General features: G+C 34.9%; 1 protein-coding gene and 1 long non-coding RNA gene across 2 annotated transcripts; one reads left to right on the forward strand and one right to left on the reverse strand.

Moving 5' to 3' along the window:
• Positions 1-1635: 1635 nt before the first annotated feature.
• Positions 1636-1956, reverse strand: LOC144842580 (uncharacterized). Its single transcript, XR_013612134.1, has 2 exons — positions 1868-1956; positions 1636-1790 (listed from the first exon to the last, which is right to left on the reverse strand). It is a non-coding gene; the product is annotated as an uncharacterized LOC144842580 (long non-coding RNA).
• Positions 1957-3825: 1869 nt separating this feature from the next.
• LOC144843776 (heparan-sulfate 6-O-sulfotransferase 3-B-like) lies at positions 3826-17082 on the forward strand. The gene is made up of 3 exons (XM_078700716.1): positions 3826-3953; positions 5661-6222; positions 14698-17082. The coding sequence occupies exons 2-3, from the start codon at positions 5708-5710 to the stop codon at positions 15356-15358; spliced, it is 1176 nt and encodes a 391-aa protein (XP_078556842.1). The 5' UTR covers positions 3826-3953; positions 5661-5707; the 3' UTR covers positions 15359-17082.

Below are 17082 nucleotides of genomic sequence, written 5' to 3' on the forward strand. Positions count from 1 at the left end.
ATGACCAGTTCTCGTAAATGACCTTTAGTAGGCGTTTTGCCTGGAATTTGTTTGTAATTTAAAATACAAGCGTCGGCTCCTTCTTCGTGAGGGATATTAGTATACAATGATGAAACATCTAATGTAGCCAGAACAGAATTATTAGGTAAATTTTGAATTTGGTTAATTTTGCGCGCGGATAAAGTCCGTGGAGTCCTGAATGTATGAAGGGAGTTCAGTCAATATGGTCTAAGTAAATCATCCACATATTCAGAATTTTTTCTGTAGCAGTGCCATTGCCCGAAATAATGGGTCTACCAGGATTGCCTGCTTTGTGGATTTTAGGTAGGAAATAAAATCTGCCTGGAACTGGATTGACCTGTGCCAAATGAGGTCCAATCTTAGGATCGAGTGTTTTTTTACCATCACAGAAACAGATTTGGCCACCTTATCCGCAATTTCCGGGGTGGGATCCGTTGTAAGTTTACGATAATGAAGAGGATTGTTTAGCTGTCTTAAGGACTCCTCTTCATAAAATTTGATGTCCATAGCAACAGTGGCAGAACCTTTATCAGCGGGTTTAATGATGATATCGTTACGCTGACGCAATTTGGCAATGGCCCGCCTCTCTTGTTTTGAGAGATTGTCACGTTTATCTGGACTCGGGACGTAGTTTTGTACATCCTCCTCAATAGCCTGAATAAATGTTTCTAAAGCTGGACCGTAACGAGTTTCAGGTGGATTCCAGGAACTTTTTGGTTTAAATTTGTTAGCGTTACCTTCGTTTTGCGTGGTGCTGCTGTCTGAATCAGCAAAATGTTCACGTAATCGTTATCTTCTCAGGGCCGTAACCAGGTTTGACGGCGGGGTGGATCGTTAAGTTCTTTAGTGGAACTCAGGGGCGGATCCAGGATATTGAAATAGGGGTGGCGTAGCTTTGCGAGCGAAGCGAGCAAACATTGGCTGGGGGCCAGGGGGCCGCCAAGGGCCCCCGGTCGGGGTCCAGGGGCCGACGGCCCCTGGAAATTTTGGCGTTCTAGCGCATTGTAAGTCGTTTAAAACGGTTTACAAACATCTCATAATGTCATTTACCAAACACTCTAAAGCTCGCAAATTACGACATGTGGAACATGCAGCTGATACTTACCTAGGGTACCAAATGCAAGCTAACAACTTGCCTGTATTTTACATCTAAATTTTTACAACGCGACGATGTTTTTCAGCTTTTATAAACTTGTCCTAGCCGCGCCTAGGCCGGTATTATTTTCTTATACACGCGCGCCGGGTCGATCGCGGTCACTACTTCTTCGCACATGCAGCAGTAACATGACGTCACGTTAAAGCGGGCCGTCACAGAGTCTCATGCATATTAATGAAGCAAACTTGCTGAGAGTGTTTTCACCACGCAACACATGCGACGCGAGATTTATCGAAACTCCGAGCCATCTACTGACGGTCATGTTTTTGACAATTAAAATCACGGCATATTCAACGACCTGGTTTAAACGATCGTTTAAAAATTAGCGGTCCGGCTCGATTACATTATATTTAGTGATTTGAAAAAAACAAAACACCTCTTTTGTCATGATGTCATCGCGATGTGTTTATGAGAATCATCGACGGGAAAGCAAATAAAACAACAAGGGTCATGAAATGCTGCAGCATTGTTAATATTTTAATAGTAATACGTTTTAATAAAATGTAGCCCTAACGGGATAATTTTCATAGGCACTATACAGTCCTAGCCTTTGTTTTTATTGTACTTAATAAATGGGCGCGTAGTATAGTAGCACTGACCATGTTATTGTTATCTATTTTTAATCTATTTTAAAATAACCGGTTAAATTGCGTTATGCAGCAGAAACAGACCCCATGTGGCTTCATCAACTCTATTGATCGTCTGAGGTACCGCTATTCTACAATACGGGAGTGACGATCACAAAGGATGCCGACCTGCTTAGTGGAACGCGACCAAGCTCACCACATGGCTTTTATCAACTTGCTCCTTTTACACTAAAACTGTGACGCTAGAGATTGATAGTACACAAAGGATGTCGACGTATGCTTGGTGGAATGCGATCAAGCTGACGATGTGCTCCGACGTACTATTTTCAATATGAAAATGTGCAAACCATCGGTGATTGATGACCGTCGAAACGATACGTGTTTTTAAAATCTATTTAATTTAAAAAAAAAAAAAAAAAAATCTTTAAAAAATAGGGGGGGGGGGGCGGACGCCCCATACACCCCCGCTAGATCCGCCACTGGAACCATACAATCGAATTTTTTTTCTCTATAGGCCTATGGCCGCAAATCGCATTTCCGGCTATTCTCTTTTGTTTATGAACTATAAGTTGGTGTAATTTCCAGCCCACACATTTCTTATATTGTCAGAGATCCCTCCTCCTTTCAAGCCTCCTAGCAACAACATGGTACATTAGGGATCGTATCATTGAGACTTTAACAGGCATATTCACCATCATGTGGTGTTTAGGTAAAAAACCATGGAATTAAGATGATCTCTGAATTCACTCAACCGTTGCATCTTGCACTTGCGTGTGAGCTGCATGCTTTCTCTATCAAGCAGCTGGCTGGGCACGTCACACGCACGCGGAGACCTGTGTAGGGGAATACCCTGTTATGTCAAGCAAACAACTATGCTCTGTGTACAGCTCGCTAGAGCTCCAGAACCACGATGTTCAGCAGTTATCAAATAGAACTTATCTTGTAAATTTTAGTGTTAGGTTTTTATATTTTAGTTAAAATATATATATATATATTAATTAAATTTATTAAGGCTTGACTAGGCCTGTAGTGAACAATCGTCGTGTTGTGTTAGTATGCCCAGCAAAAAAAAAGTGGGAGGAGGCCAAGCGGAACTCGCTGTTCAGCGGGGGGATCGTACGATCCCCCCGATCCCCCCCTGGTTACGGGCCTGTCTTCTGGAGAAAGACTCCATATCCAAATATAGTTGTTGTGCGCCGACCTACCTTGGTTTTGGGCAGAATTTAAGTCCTCGGGAAAGAAGTAATTTTTCTCTCCTTCGGAACGTCGACAATTAATTTCAACAATTGAATCAGAGGTGTTGCTCCGATTCTTGTTATGTCCGAACGAATTAAACCTTCTGCAGGGTTTCCTAAAAGCCCTGAAATCATCCGAAGTTAGAGTCACTTGTGTTGAAATGACCAAGTCTGCAGGTAGACCAAATTTGTGATGTGGAGTGGCGTCTGAATAAGAGCAGAAACAAAGAAGGTAGCTTGGTAGAGATATAAACAATTTTGTAATAAATTAATCATGATTATGTATTATTTATACTGTTGACCTATTGTATCTTTATACTTTTATTCAATTGTTTTTTAGTTTTATTTTCTATATAAGTATTTTTTTTTTCTGTCAGACATTTTTGGATACCAGGTTAGATAATATATAAGAAATTACCAACATTTCACTGTTCTTTGACAAGAATAATGTTGTAATTTATGTGGTCTTAATGTATTATATTAGATTATTATTTTTTATATTAAATAATGTTTTTGAACACATTTACGGCCGCGATCTTTTTGGTTCCCCCTCCTGTTGGAATCAAAGATCGTGGCGCTATAGTATCTTTGGAATCACTTAACCTTAAACCCTTTGTGAATACTCTTGATTTAAGGGAAATTCTTAGGATTTAAGGGAAATATCTCACTTAAGTGTGATTGGTGAATACGGCCACAGACGTGACTACTACCCCATAGAGATATTATAATATACATACATACATGGGATGGCCGGAAAAGATGCAAGTTAAAAACGATACATAAATGATGACGTAGTATATATCTAGTAGGCATGCGTAAAAGAAGTACTGGATTGGTGTGTGTGGACGTGTGGTGGAAGCTTGAGACTAGACTCGGTGGCGGTGAGAGAGTAGGAGACTATTTTAAAAGATCCTTCCCTTATTTTAGGCTAGGCCTAGCCATATTCTTTGTTTGGTAAGTACGTAGGCTAGGAACTGATAGATTGAAGTTAAAAGTGAATTCTCGCCGTCGCAATTCCAGAATCGAATGCGTTTGATCGCCATAATAGTAACGAAACGAACGTGTTAATCTGTGTCTATCTATGTTAATATTGTGTATATTATATTCGAATCCGGGACGATTCGGCCCTGAGATGATTCGGCCCTGAGACGATTCGGCCCAGGATGATTCGGCCCACTTTTTTATTTCGTGCATTCGCCAAGCGGCCAACAGTAACTTGTTTACATCGTTCGGGTGGTTAAAAAATTATTAGTTTATAATATATATTATAATAAATTATTTAATTAAAATTATTCTCGACAATGTTTTCAAAATATTTGCTTTAATTTTATTGCATCTTTTTTATCCCTACCCTAGTCTAGCCTAGAAGTACTAGGCCTAGGCCGGTGGAAGATTTGAGGAAAAAAGCTTGTTTAAATGCTTATAAAATGCATATCAAAGCTGATAAATATGGTGATCCATAAATATAAGTGTGCCGAATCATCTCAGGGCCGAATCGTCCCGCTACCTTGCTTGTATTCAGCGGTCAACTGTAAGTGTAAGGCGCTACTGATGCATTTATTTGGTCAAATAAATTCTTTTCTGTGCACTATTATAACATTTATTCTTTATTTCATTCCAGACCAACAGCGAATCATCGCCACTAAAACAGGCTGGTTAAAATCTTAATAAAAACTACTTTAGATAAAAAATCATTAAAGACACCTTCCCTACAATTTGTGACGTTTTGTAAAAATAATACATATATTACTTTAAAAACATTAAACCAGGTCATTACTTGTCTTAAATGTGCGTTTTATGGTAAATTATGATAAAAAGTGAGAAACAATGCACTACCTAAGTAGCTCGCAGCGATGACCTCTCGTGGACGGTCTTTAGGCTTAGTTTTGTAGGACTAGCTGGTAAACATCGATAACGTACGAACATCGTACCGTACGCTAGCTATATACCTAGCCTGACGTTGTATAGTTGCTGCATTAATTGTCTTTCTATTTTTGTCAGACTTCGTTGATACAAATTGGGGAAAACCCGGTATTTTCGCTGAAAGTCTTCCATTTGTTTTGGCCTCACGATCGATCGAAAAGTAGGTTAATTACAGACGAAAAACAAAAATATCAATCTGCGCGCAATGCATTTTGGGATTTATAGCGGGCCGCTATAATTATTAGAATCGACTTATTTTTCACCTATTTAACCATTTAAAGATGAAAAAAGTTATTGCAATAGGACCATATAGTATTATTTTTACATTAAATATAGTTTGTGATCTTAAATTAGATCTAAAAAACGTAGGGAATGTGTCTTTAAAACAAGATGACATCAAAGATAGAAAAATGATATTACAGGTTTAAAACGTGATGTGAATGTCAATTAAAACCTTAAGAGCGAGAATGATTTTTTTTTAATGAATCTAGAGGAATCAAAGTTAATTCACAGTCACACATACTACAATATAAAGTATGATGTTTTAGTTAATTTTACAACTAAAATTGAAAAAGTAAAACTGAACAGATTATATTGGGCTAAAAACATAGATTAATTTTTTGTATAATTTGTATCCTTTTATATCTACCATCCTCTTTCATCTACCGTCCCAATGCGAAATCTCGGTAATAACACTGGAATTCAGTTATTTAAAATGTTATTGTATTGATCTTTCAGAGTGAGTATTACACTTGAGGCATGGGAAATGTGCTGTAACAACAACCATGAATAACACATGCATTGGATTTATTCTTCTGGTTTTAGTAACCTCCTCTTATATTTTCTATGAGGTTGTCTGTTCTAATCATTTTTTTTGTACAAGTTCGGACATATTAGAAGATGTAAGATGGGATTATCAATATTCGACCAGGTTTCGGACAGGAGGAAACTTATCTGTGAGTCACAGACGAACAAAACCATTCAGTGAAAAGACATTAGTGCGTGACTATCATTTTGATATAAATGGAGATGATGTTCTTGTGTTCCTTCACATACAAAAAACAGGTGGTACAACCTTTGGAAAACACCTTGTGAACAATATGGCAATGGAAAATCCCTGCAAATGTTTTCGTGGTAAAAAGAGATGTGACTGTTTTCGTCCTGGGAGTAGCCATAGTCACTGGTTGTTTAGCAGGTACTCTACTGGTTGGTCTTGTGGACTGCATGCTGATTGGACTGAATTGACAAGCTGTGTTCCTCAATGGATGGATCAAAAAGAAAAATTAATTAAAAAAAGAAGGTAAAGTGTACCTTTACTTATTTATACTGTACATTTTATTTATTTATTGACTATTTACTATTGAATCAGTGGCACTTACACAAAATGTAGAAATAAGAAGTGTAACAAAGAGTGTTATAAATATTTATTTTAGGCTAACTATGATAAAGATAAAGTGTTATAAGAAACTGGTACGAAAAAGTACAAAACGTTTTCCAATTATGGAAATCTAGCTTTTTTTGAATGCAAGCATAATTAACGTACCATTAGGCCAAACTAAAAAAAAATTTCTCTCCTGTCGATTTTTGGCCACAAAAGTTCCAGTCAGGAGGCCGAATATTTTGTTTTCGCATTGAAGACGTACATAGGCGCGGCTAGCTAGGCCTAATGTTTTATAGACCTGACATAACCACACACATAGTTGTCACCACGGCACAAAAGCGCCTGTCCCAGATAAATAAAGATAAATAGCGTATCCTAGTCTAGGCCTAGCTATAGAGCCTAAGATAGACCTATTTCAACAGATTATTAAATTGCTAGGCTAGGGACAGGGATTGTGAAACTGTTCAATACAGCAATTGAATTCGACTAGAGAGTGAAGCACACGTGGTAAAGCCCGGGCGTAAGTCGAGCATTGTTTTATTTTTGTCAACAAAATCACTGCTGAGCGAGCTACTAGCTAACTATACTGTACTAGTTGATGAAAAATGTTAATTCGATTTGCCAAACATAATATTTCCAATTTTTTGAAATTCTATTTTGTGGATTTTTTTCCTTACACCAGAGAGGTGCGTGTACGTCAAATGGCATTGTTTTTTCTCATGAACATGCATGGTAATTTTTTACCAGAGGGGTGCTTGTACGTAAATGAAATTGTTTTTTTAGACAATGACTATTTGCTTTAATACTTTACTAACTTTAAAACAATGTGGATACTATTTTCTGACATTGAAATCATTGTACTATTTGTAAGCGATTTTGTGAAAAATCACGAAAATACAAGTTAAATGTTAAAAAAGGGGGAAAATGAATTCTGAAATTATTAATGAAATAAAATAGAATTGCAAACAGTATGAAATTATATCGGGCGGTACAAATCTGTCACTAGGCTTTTACTACAACATTCGTGGCTGCAACTAGAAAGTTAATAATTGGTAATCTGAATACTGTATTAACGCTCACTTGTATGTAATGTACAGTAGTCCAAGATTGATAAGAACAAAGGCCTACAATCAACTCTGTGATGAAGTAGATTATTATACTCTATTTTATTAGACATTATTTGCAGGATCTCTTTGAAGTAAAACAACGCTGTTAATTTTCAAGACTGAGTGGAAACTGAGCTGTGGGAACATTTCTCATTGTTTATAATATGGACCGGTTTTAACAACAGACATCAACCATACACTTTTTACCATTCACACTGTATTTCTTGGTTAGAGCACAGATTCAGAGATTCAGATTCAGATTCGATTTATTCATAAATAGTATAATGATAATTGTTTTCTTGGCAGAAAAACACAAGCAAAACAATACATACATAATATTTACATTCGTGATCAACTTGGAACAACAACAACAACATGTTAAAATTTTAGCAGAAATGAGTAAACCCCAAAAACCCCACTTCAGTAATGATCTGACATACTCACGACACACTTTGTGGAATAATATCACTTAACATAAACGATGTAATATGACTGCCCAAAGCTTGCACGTGGTGTGTGACAAAAGCTGCATGAGAACGCTAGAGCTGAGCGACAACAACAAGGCGTGTGAAATTCCCTTTTGGGACTCACTGCAAATTAATACAAGATGGCGATTGCGCATTTTTAACTTCGTAAACATAATTATTCATATTATAAAGGTATTTAATTGCCTATTAAACCATTTAAATAGATATAATTGTTTAATGTACACAGTTAGTATTTTGTAAAACATTAGCCACACTGTAGGCCGACACTGTGCGGTGAGAGAAAACCATGTGCTTGCTGCATGACGTCATATCACCCAAAGTTTCTCCTCTGTTATTTTGTTTTGAACGTACAAATCGAGGCCTGCGATAGGATGGTTGTGCGTTGATTCTTGGTTACCTTGGCGTGGACATTTTGCTGTGTTGCATACTGAATAATTCAGTTTATGGACTTTACTTTTATTCCACAAATAATTTGATTTTATTTTATGTGAGCTATAATTATTGGTTTATGAATAATATGAGATATTGTTTGTATATTTTTTATGACACACTGTATAAACATTTGGAGAGCGCTATTTTAAGCGCTCCTTTGATCATCTTCAGGGAGCATCAGCGCCAATTTATAAATAGGATATAGTTCGTATATGATTTGTATACTCCGTACACAGCATTTTTATCATGAATAAACAACGTATACGTCCGTATAATAAACGTATACGACGCCAACTCTTTGTGAAGCAACAGAGTTGAAATAATGTACACAGTGAAATCGAATATGATCGGTATACTTCGTATACGTTTTTAATGTATACTGTATGGATCGTATACTACTTTTTTGCAAAGGGTAGCATTCAATCAGCTTTGAGTAAGTTCCGTAAAAATGATTGTTAAATGTATTCCGACTATTTATGAAACACTGCAGCCAGGTTTCCCAGAACAAAACAAAATTTAATTGGTTCAAAAAAAAATAATAGGAGTGCCAACAAAAAAAGTTAATTTTTCCTGTAAAAGTGTAACTAGCAATGCTAATGAGATAATCAAAATGTGATTTTATAACTTTACACTGTTTTCATGATCATATACAACTTTTTAATTTTTTACTATGTTGTTAATGTTAATGAATCTAGGCATTTATCATGTTTTTTGTAGCCAATTAGTCATTTGAACGTATTAGCTTTACAGGTCGTAACTTTTGCATTTTTTTATTATATTAAAACTAAATACAGTACAAGCAAACTTATTGATTAAACAATATATTTCTAGAATAAAAAACATATTTGGCAATTTTTATTATGAAAGTGGGTCAAATATGTTTTAGGAGCAAAAGTGTCTGTCTGTAAAACAAAAAAGTGTCCATCCGTATTACAATTTAGTTTATGGATTATTTCAAAATCTAAATTTTTTTTCAAAAAAATCTTTGAGATATTGTACAACCATATGACTAAATTTTTACCAATACAAAATTATGGTCTAGTCTTACTTTCCTAGATAGAAATTGTACTCAAATCTTAATATTTAGAAACTGTCAATTTTATCTTGTCCGTCCGTAACGTTCATATTTTCGCTGTTCTATTTTTAGCAACAGGATATTTTGGCGCAAATTTTTTTTTGAAAAGTTGGTATGTAGTATACTTGCATAAAAAAACATACAAAGAATTTAAACCTCCTACCAGAACATTTTTATCAATTGATAAAGTCAAATGTTTTGGAAAAGTGTCGGTAACGTTAGATAACACTCCTATGCTACACTGTATACATATTCTATATGACATATACTGGGATAGCACTAACATTTCATTTTGTTTAGCCATTTGGTGAAAATCAAAATATTTTTTTTAGTCAAATCAGTTTATCTATAGCCAAAATAGTTATAGATAGTAAATTGTTTTCTTTAGCCAAATGAATCGGTCTTTAGCCAAAATTAAAAATTGTTGAAATATAATGGTAAAAACATTTTAGTCAATTTATCATGTCAATTAATATAAGGCCTTTGCACTGTTTCCTGTACGTTTTTGTAAGGCATTTAGAGAGAGCCATGCCTAAATCACTGTATGATTTTTGTTGTATTTTATATGATCAAAACAATTGTTTTTACAGCATCCATACAGTTATCAATTTAATAAGAAACATTTACAGTTTTCTGTAATCCCCTGAACGCTATGTTATTTTTTTTTTTACGCTTGGCTTGTCATGTATGTCTGATGGCTTCCGTACCACGCGATAATCCGGTCCTAAGACTTCACGGTCACTCACCGTCACAAGGTGAATGTTTTAAAATTTGGTAAGCTCAAGAGGTGCGAAAGTGCAGTAGCGCCGGACTAGGCCTACAAAATTATGTACGACGGTACGTTGTATGCTAAAAATATTGAGGAAAATTCCTAGCAAACAAACACTCAGATAATATAGGCCAAAGCACAGAGTACCACATCTTTCCATCCCTCGAAACCATTATGGCCGTTCCAAGGTGTTTCCGTCAGGGGGAGAAATTTATACCATCCCGATTACAGTAATTATTATTAAACAACTACACAGAAGCCGGCGGCCGGCTCTGCTGTATAATAGTCTGCAGTTGATGCATGTGTTTAGCTACATCCCCGTTAGACTCTACCATTTTCCGAATATTGTTTTGTTTAACCTACTGGTGCACTGCACGCACAAAGAAAGTCCAGTTAGCCATATTGATGCATGAACCGATATCTACAACTCATTTACTTCCATAAAATGTAATAAAAAATAAACTTCACCATGTAGTTTAGAAACTATGACTCTTTAAAAAAAGGCATAATTTTGACGAATTTTAAACTTTTTCATCACTTCTTCTTCTTAACCTATTTCTTTCCACTGCAGGACGAAGGCCTCTTCACCAATTGACCATTCACTTCTGTCTCTAGCTACTCTTTGCCATGCAATGCCACCATGTGTTGTTAGTTCATCCCTCCATCTCATCTTTTGTCTCCCTCTGCCTCTTTTGTAGGTTCTTGGAGTCCAATTTGTCAGTCTGACTGTCCATCTGTTGTCATATCTCCTGGCCAAATGTCCTGCCCACCTCCATTTCTTTGATTTTATGCTGCTTATTATGTCCTGAACTCCTGATCTAAATCTGAGATTTGTATTTGACACGTTATCTTTCTTTGTGACACCTATTAGTACTCTTTCCATTGCCCTTTCTGTTACTCTCAGCCTTTTTTCGAGATGCTTAGTAATGGTCCATATTTCCGAACTGTAGATAAGGGTTGGTATGATGCATTGGTTGAAGACCTGTCTTTTCAATGAGATAGGTAATGATGTGTCACGGAATATGTATCCCAAGGACCCGAACTTTGCCCAACCTAGCTGAATTCTTCTTTTGATCTCCTCTCCTGAGCTATTTATGAAGGTTATTTTCTTTCCAAAATAGATGTAGTGGTCAACTACTTCCAAATCCTTTCCAAGTACAGTTACTTTGAAGTTTTGGTGTTTGGTATTTGACATGACTTTGGTTTTTTTATGTTCATTTTGAGACCTGCCTTCCTACTTTCTTTGTCAAGGTCCTGCATCATTTCTTGAAGTTCTTGACATGTGTGGCTTAGGATGAGAATATCGTCTGCAAAGCGAAGATGTGTTAATCGTTCACCATCTACTAGGATACCTTTGTCGCTCCAGTCTGTGTTCTTAAAGACCTCCTCTAGAGCAGCTGTGAACAATTTAGGAGATATTGGATCTCCTTGCCTTACTCCTCTGAGAATTTCGAATGACTCTGTAATGGTATCATCAAGGTGAATCCTGGAAGTGGGGTTCTTGTAGATAGCTTTGATAACTTTGATGTACTTCTCGTCAATGTTTTGGTGCTTCAAAGCTCTCAGAAGTGACTGATGATCAAGGCTATCAAAAGCCTTTTCGTAGTCCACGAAACCCAAGAACAAGTTGAAATTATATTCCATTGATTTCTCAATAACTAGGCTGAGTGTGTGTAGGTGGTCTGATTTACCAAATCCAGCTCTAAAACCCGCCTGATCTCTTGGTTGGTTATCATCCAGCTGTGACTCCATACGAGCAAATATCACCCTGGTAAAGATTTTATACAGGTGTCTCTGCCTAGAGACCACATTTTTCATCACAATCACATGCAAATTTCCCAATTCGACAAGCTCGTATGACGTGATTTTAAGTTTGAACGTTGGTAAAATTATTAGAAAAGGCTGAAAAAACATAAATCACAAGAAAAAAGATGTTTTTAGCTCTACAGTACGTGCGCACCGCACGCATAAAAATTTGCGCGCACGTGGGAATTTTTTACATGCCTAAAATTACATGAAACGTGTAGAAAGTTGATTAGAAATTGATTTTTCAGGTAACTTTCTGTGAAAGTTCCATTTTGAATCCATAGAAAGTTTGCCCTTGATATGACTTAAATTTTCACCAATTGTCAATACAAAACCTTTGGTTTTTAATCTATGATCAATCATTGCAATTCATAAAATCGCGCGTAAGTCACACTGCGCGACTCTAAAGTAAAAAAACGAAATGTCCTGCACTTCTACAGCTAGAGGTCAATCTTCTGACAAAGTTATACGATGTAATGTTGATAAGAACTTGAAATACACGTGACACAAAATTCTGGGAAAGAAAGAAGAATAAGATAGGAAAAAAAAAAAAAAAAAGATCCTGACAATTACAAGGGGTTATCCGCCAACCAATTAAAATTTTGTAATGCTCAAAATCAATTTCTAATCAAATTAGAGCATCGTTCAGAAAATGTTGTGCATTTCAAAATTATTTTTTTTCATGTCACATGATTATGTATAATTGAGACATAAAGATTGAAAAAATGTTATAGAATGCATGGTTTATGAAATAAATAGGATTTAAAATTTCTCATCTATAACATCATATATATTTTTTTCATATTTAATATTGAATAAAAAAAATATGTTATTAAAATAAACTTGAGAAATGGTCAAGAGTTATATTAAATTCAGTAAATTAAATTGTTTAACTCGCAGACCAAATGTACTGTTGAATGCCCCTTTCATAAACATAAAAGAGCTTCCATACAACAAATTTTAAAAGACCGTCACGGCAAGCACATCCAGTTTTATGGAAGTCTAGAAAGGCTAGATCTGTAGTTTTGCCTTAATTTTTTTAACAACATAATATTGTCTTAAATACTTAGTGTCCGAACCCCCCCTTGACAGATCCTGGCTACGGCCCTGCTTAACCTCTTGTTCAGACGTTACTTTATATATAAAATACTACTATAATTACCTCCGCCAAGGAGGTTATATTTTCACCCCTGTATCATATGTTTGTGTGTCTGTCTGTCTGTGAACAGCCTGGAGGCCACAGTTTTCATCGGAATCTGGCCAAATTTGGCCACAATGATCTATGCCCCAAAAGCTCGGACGAGTTCGACTTTGAGGGTAAAAGGTCATAGGTCGAGGTCACAACTAACTATTTTACTGCCTAGAGACCACAGTTTTTATCTGATTCTCACCAAACTTAGCCACAATGATCAATGACTCATCATATACTTGTGGTTACATTTTGAAGGGTCAGAGTCAAAGGTCAAGGTCCACAAAAAAAAAAGAAATAAAAAAATAATAATAAAAAAAAACCTCAGCGGGACTTGAACCAGCGATCTCAACTGTGAGAGACTGGATACATAACCATTACACCAAACTCTCATCCACAACTTTGTAGTGTGCAGTTAGCCTATTTACACTTAGAACTAATGAAAAAAAATTGTAAAAAATATATATATTTTCCAGGGACATTTTATGTAGGGGAATTTTACAGTAGGCGGAGGTTTGTACTCTCGGAGTACCCTCTAGTTACTTATACAGTCGACCTTCTCATTTACGTACCCCTCGGTCTAAGAGGCGTTCGTAAATGAAAAAGTTCGTAAATGAGAAGGTTTGGAAAAAAGCGCCCTCTATTAAAATCAGTGGTAAAAACATGTCCAAACAAATGCCCTATGTAAAACTTACTGTGCATAGTACAGTAAAAGAACAAACAGTATTTAAAATACAGTATAAAACAATTCAATTTAACATGTAAATTAGCACCTTCACTGCCATTGCCAAAAAGATTGATATTTCTGCTTTTTGTTTTGTTTACACATTCTCTGTACCAAAATTCCATCGTTTACTTTTTATTATTGCATATTTTGATACAAACTGTAATTTACGAACTTGTTCTTGAAGTAATAATATCATATCCGTTCTGGACCGCAAATATTTTACATTTTGAAGCTACTATGTATGTGTTGTGTGGTGGATGGAATTCCCAGAAAAATGGCTACGCGGAGCCGACTGACAACAAAGTTTTAAAATGTTAATAAATAAGAGTCAAGTGTTTTTTTATATTGTAAAAACATGCACACACCAAACTAAATTTGTAGTATGGTCATCGTAGCTAGCCTTTTTGCAGTTCGGTTTTTTCAAAAACATGTGCAGGGTGATGTGATCTCCATGCACTCCAGCAGTAGTATAGTAGGGATGATGATCTCCTGACCACTAGCTTAGGCCTAGTAGACTAAACGGCCTAGGCCTTAACGGCATATAGGCCTAAGCAACTTTTAAACTAGAAATAAATAGAATACTTGGATCGTTTGTAATAACCTTTGCTTTATTTATGAAATAATTGGGATAGTTTAATAAATTAAGAAGATAATAAATTAGTAGGTACGTAAAAGTTTTATTATATTATTGATGAAATCATCGTTCGAACGGTGTTCGTAAAATAGAAGGTTCGTAATTGAGAAGTGTGTAAATGAGAAGGTCGACTGTAGTGCTATGAATAATTTTATATGTGTTTTTCAGATATTATTACATTACAATGCTGCGTAACCCGGTTTCACGTTATCTTAGTGAATGGCGTCATGTTCAACGAGGTGCAACATGGAAAAATTCTAAACACATGTGTGATGGCAAAGGAACTAATGAATTACCTGTATGTTACAGTGGGGAAGATTGGAAGAATGTTGAATTAAAAGAATTTATGGCTTGTGAATACAACTTAGCTAATAACAGACAGACAAGAATGCTGGCCGACCTATCTATTATTGGGTGTTATAATATGTCTTTCATGTCTGAGCAAGAGAGAAATAATAAAATGCTTAAAAGTGCAAAGAAGAATCTTCGACACATGGCATATTTTGGTTTGACGGAGTACCAAAAAAAAAGCCAGTTTATATTTGAAAAGACTTTCAAGCTAAATTTTATTGATCCGTTTCAGCAGTTTAATCGTACATTAGCAGAACAGTCGCCAATTACCAATGATGAAAGGAAACAAATTGAAAAACTAAACCAACTGGATATTGAGCTTTACTCATTTTCCAAGAAATTGTTTTTCCAGAGGTACAATAAAATGAAAGAAATATTTTCTAAGCAGAAAAGCAATTGGGAAAGTTCGTCATCAATATCTTCCTTCTCAAGTGTTGAAGATAATGAACTATCTTCAGATGATTCACATTATGTCTAATCTATTATATTTCTTTACAATTTGTATATCTACAACTTATTTAAATATATTAATTTAATATACGTACAGTGAAGCATTGCTGTAGAAAAGGTCATTGTATGTACGTGATATTTTATGTACTACAGTATTATTGTCTGGAGACCATACAATACAAGGCTATAATATGGTACTAGATTGATACCATTTATGTGCTACATGTAACTTGATATTTTAATTTTAGTTATAAAATAAGTAGTCTTAATGCTCTGTAAAATAGTATTAAACAATGTACCTACTGTTCCTATTTCACAATACAGTAGTATGGCTTAATTAATATTATTTATACATTTCTGTTCTATTTATAAGTATTACTTATTACATAGCAGTAAATTTTGAATTTTAAAATGATTATACTGTATAGTATTAGTACAGAATGTTGTAAAGTGCAGTTAATATATTAAATAATTAAGGGCTTTCTGAAATTTGCAAAATATTTGCTTTTTTTACTTCTATTTTAAATGTAATTAATATAGGCCTAATAGTTTTTAAAGATCCTTTTTATAAATGTAATAACAAGATTTTTATATTGTGATGCTTGCTGTGTTACTGTACAGAATATGTTGTCCTAATTAATCTAAAGGTATTTTAAGTGATGTATAAGTGGCGAAAATTATTAATTCCTTTAGAAAATTAAGAAGTTATGGTGCACATCATTAGCAATGTGACAATGACATTCGGTTACAGTGGATCTACAAAGTTAACAGTAAACAATGTCTTTATAATAGTATCTTAATAATGTGTCTTATGAAAATTCTCAACCATTGAAGTTCTTGTCTTACTGATACACGCAAATTTTGTTGAATCAAATGTGTTATATTTCTTGCCTTATGTACAATCCATGACCTAAAAGATGATGCTGACATAATGCGGCAATACTGATCTCGAGTATAAAGAGCAAATTGAATTGCTAGGAATTATGTTTAGTAAATGTTCTGATAAGGTTAAATGCATGTTGTTTAAATATTTATTGTGATCATTATAGTATAATCACAGTTAAAGGGTACACTGAGGAAACTACAAGTTTGTTACAATTGCGCATTGCATATGATACTTTTCCATGACATAATAGTGCATCAGCTATGTTTGTTAGTAATGGTTTGTTATCTTTCAATGAAGAATTAACCATTCTAATGATGTTATGGTTTAATATGCATAATGAGAAATTGCCTTTACGACTCAGCAATGGATGTAAACTGGGGATTTTTACTCCAAGATTTTTAATGTTTTAGCAGTTTTAGTCCATGGGTTGTTGTCTTTGTTTTATTATTATTTTTTTTATAAAGAGGTTTTTATATGTTATATTTTATATGTACATTGGATACAAATTCAATAATGAATGAAGTAACAAAATCAACTAATCAATGGCAAGGTGTGTTTTACAAACTTATATTGTTCTATGCTGTAATGCGAGATGCATTGAGCAATGTGTACAATGATTATTGGTAACACTAAGCTCTTTTATTATTATTATTTCTTTTATTTTGTATTTTATAAACTGCCATAAATTAAGATCAACTCAAAGTGATAATAGTTTCATAGAAACGTTCTTATATTGTGCAGTAGAACAATATTGCATGCTTTTCAAAGTAACCTTTGTATTTAACTAAATATTTTGATACCTATAGTGATGTTAGTTTTGTTTTATATTAATCTTGTATAATAAAAATTGTTATAATTTCATGAAA

This window comes from Antedon bifida, chromosome 5 (genome assembly GCF_963402885.1).
Source record: "Antedon bifida chromosome 5, ecAntBifi1.1, whole genome shotgun sequence".
Taxonomy (NCBI): domain Eukaryota; kingdom Metazoa; phylum Echinodermata; class Crinoidea; order Comatulida; family Antedonidae; genus Antedon; species Antedon bifida.

What these genes read in the sequence shown, in the direction of transcription:
- LOC144843776 (XM_078700716.1), top strand. Translation starts at nt 5,708, where the DNA reads ATGAATAACACATGCATTGGATTTATTCTTCTGGTTTTAGTAACCTCC. An exon ending in AAATTAATTAAAAAAAGAAG is followed by an intron (nt 6,223 to 14,697) that starts GTAAAGTGTACC and finishes TGTGTTTTTCAG; the next exon opens with ATATTATTACATTACAATGC.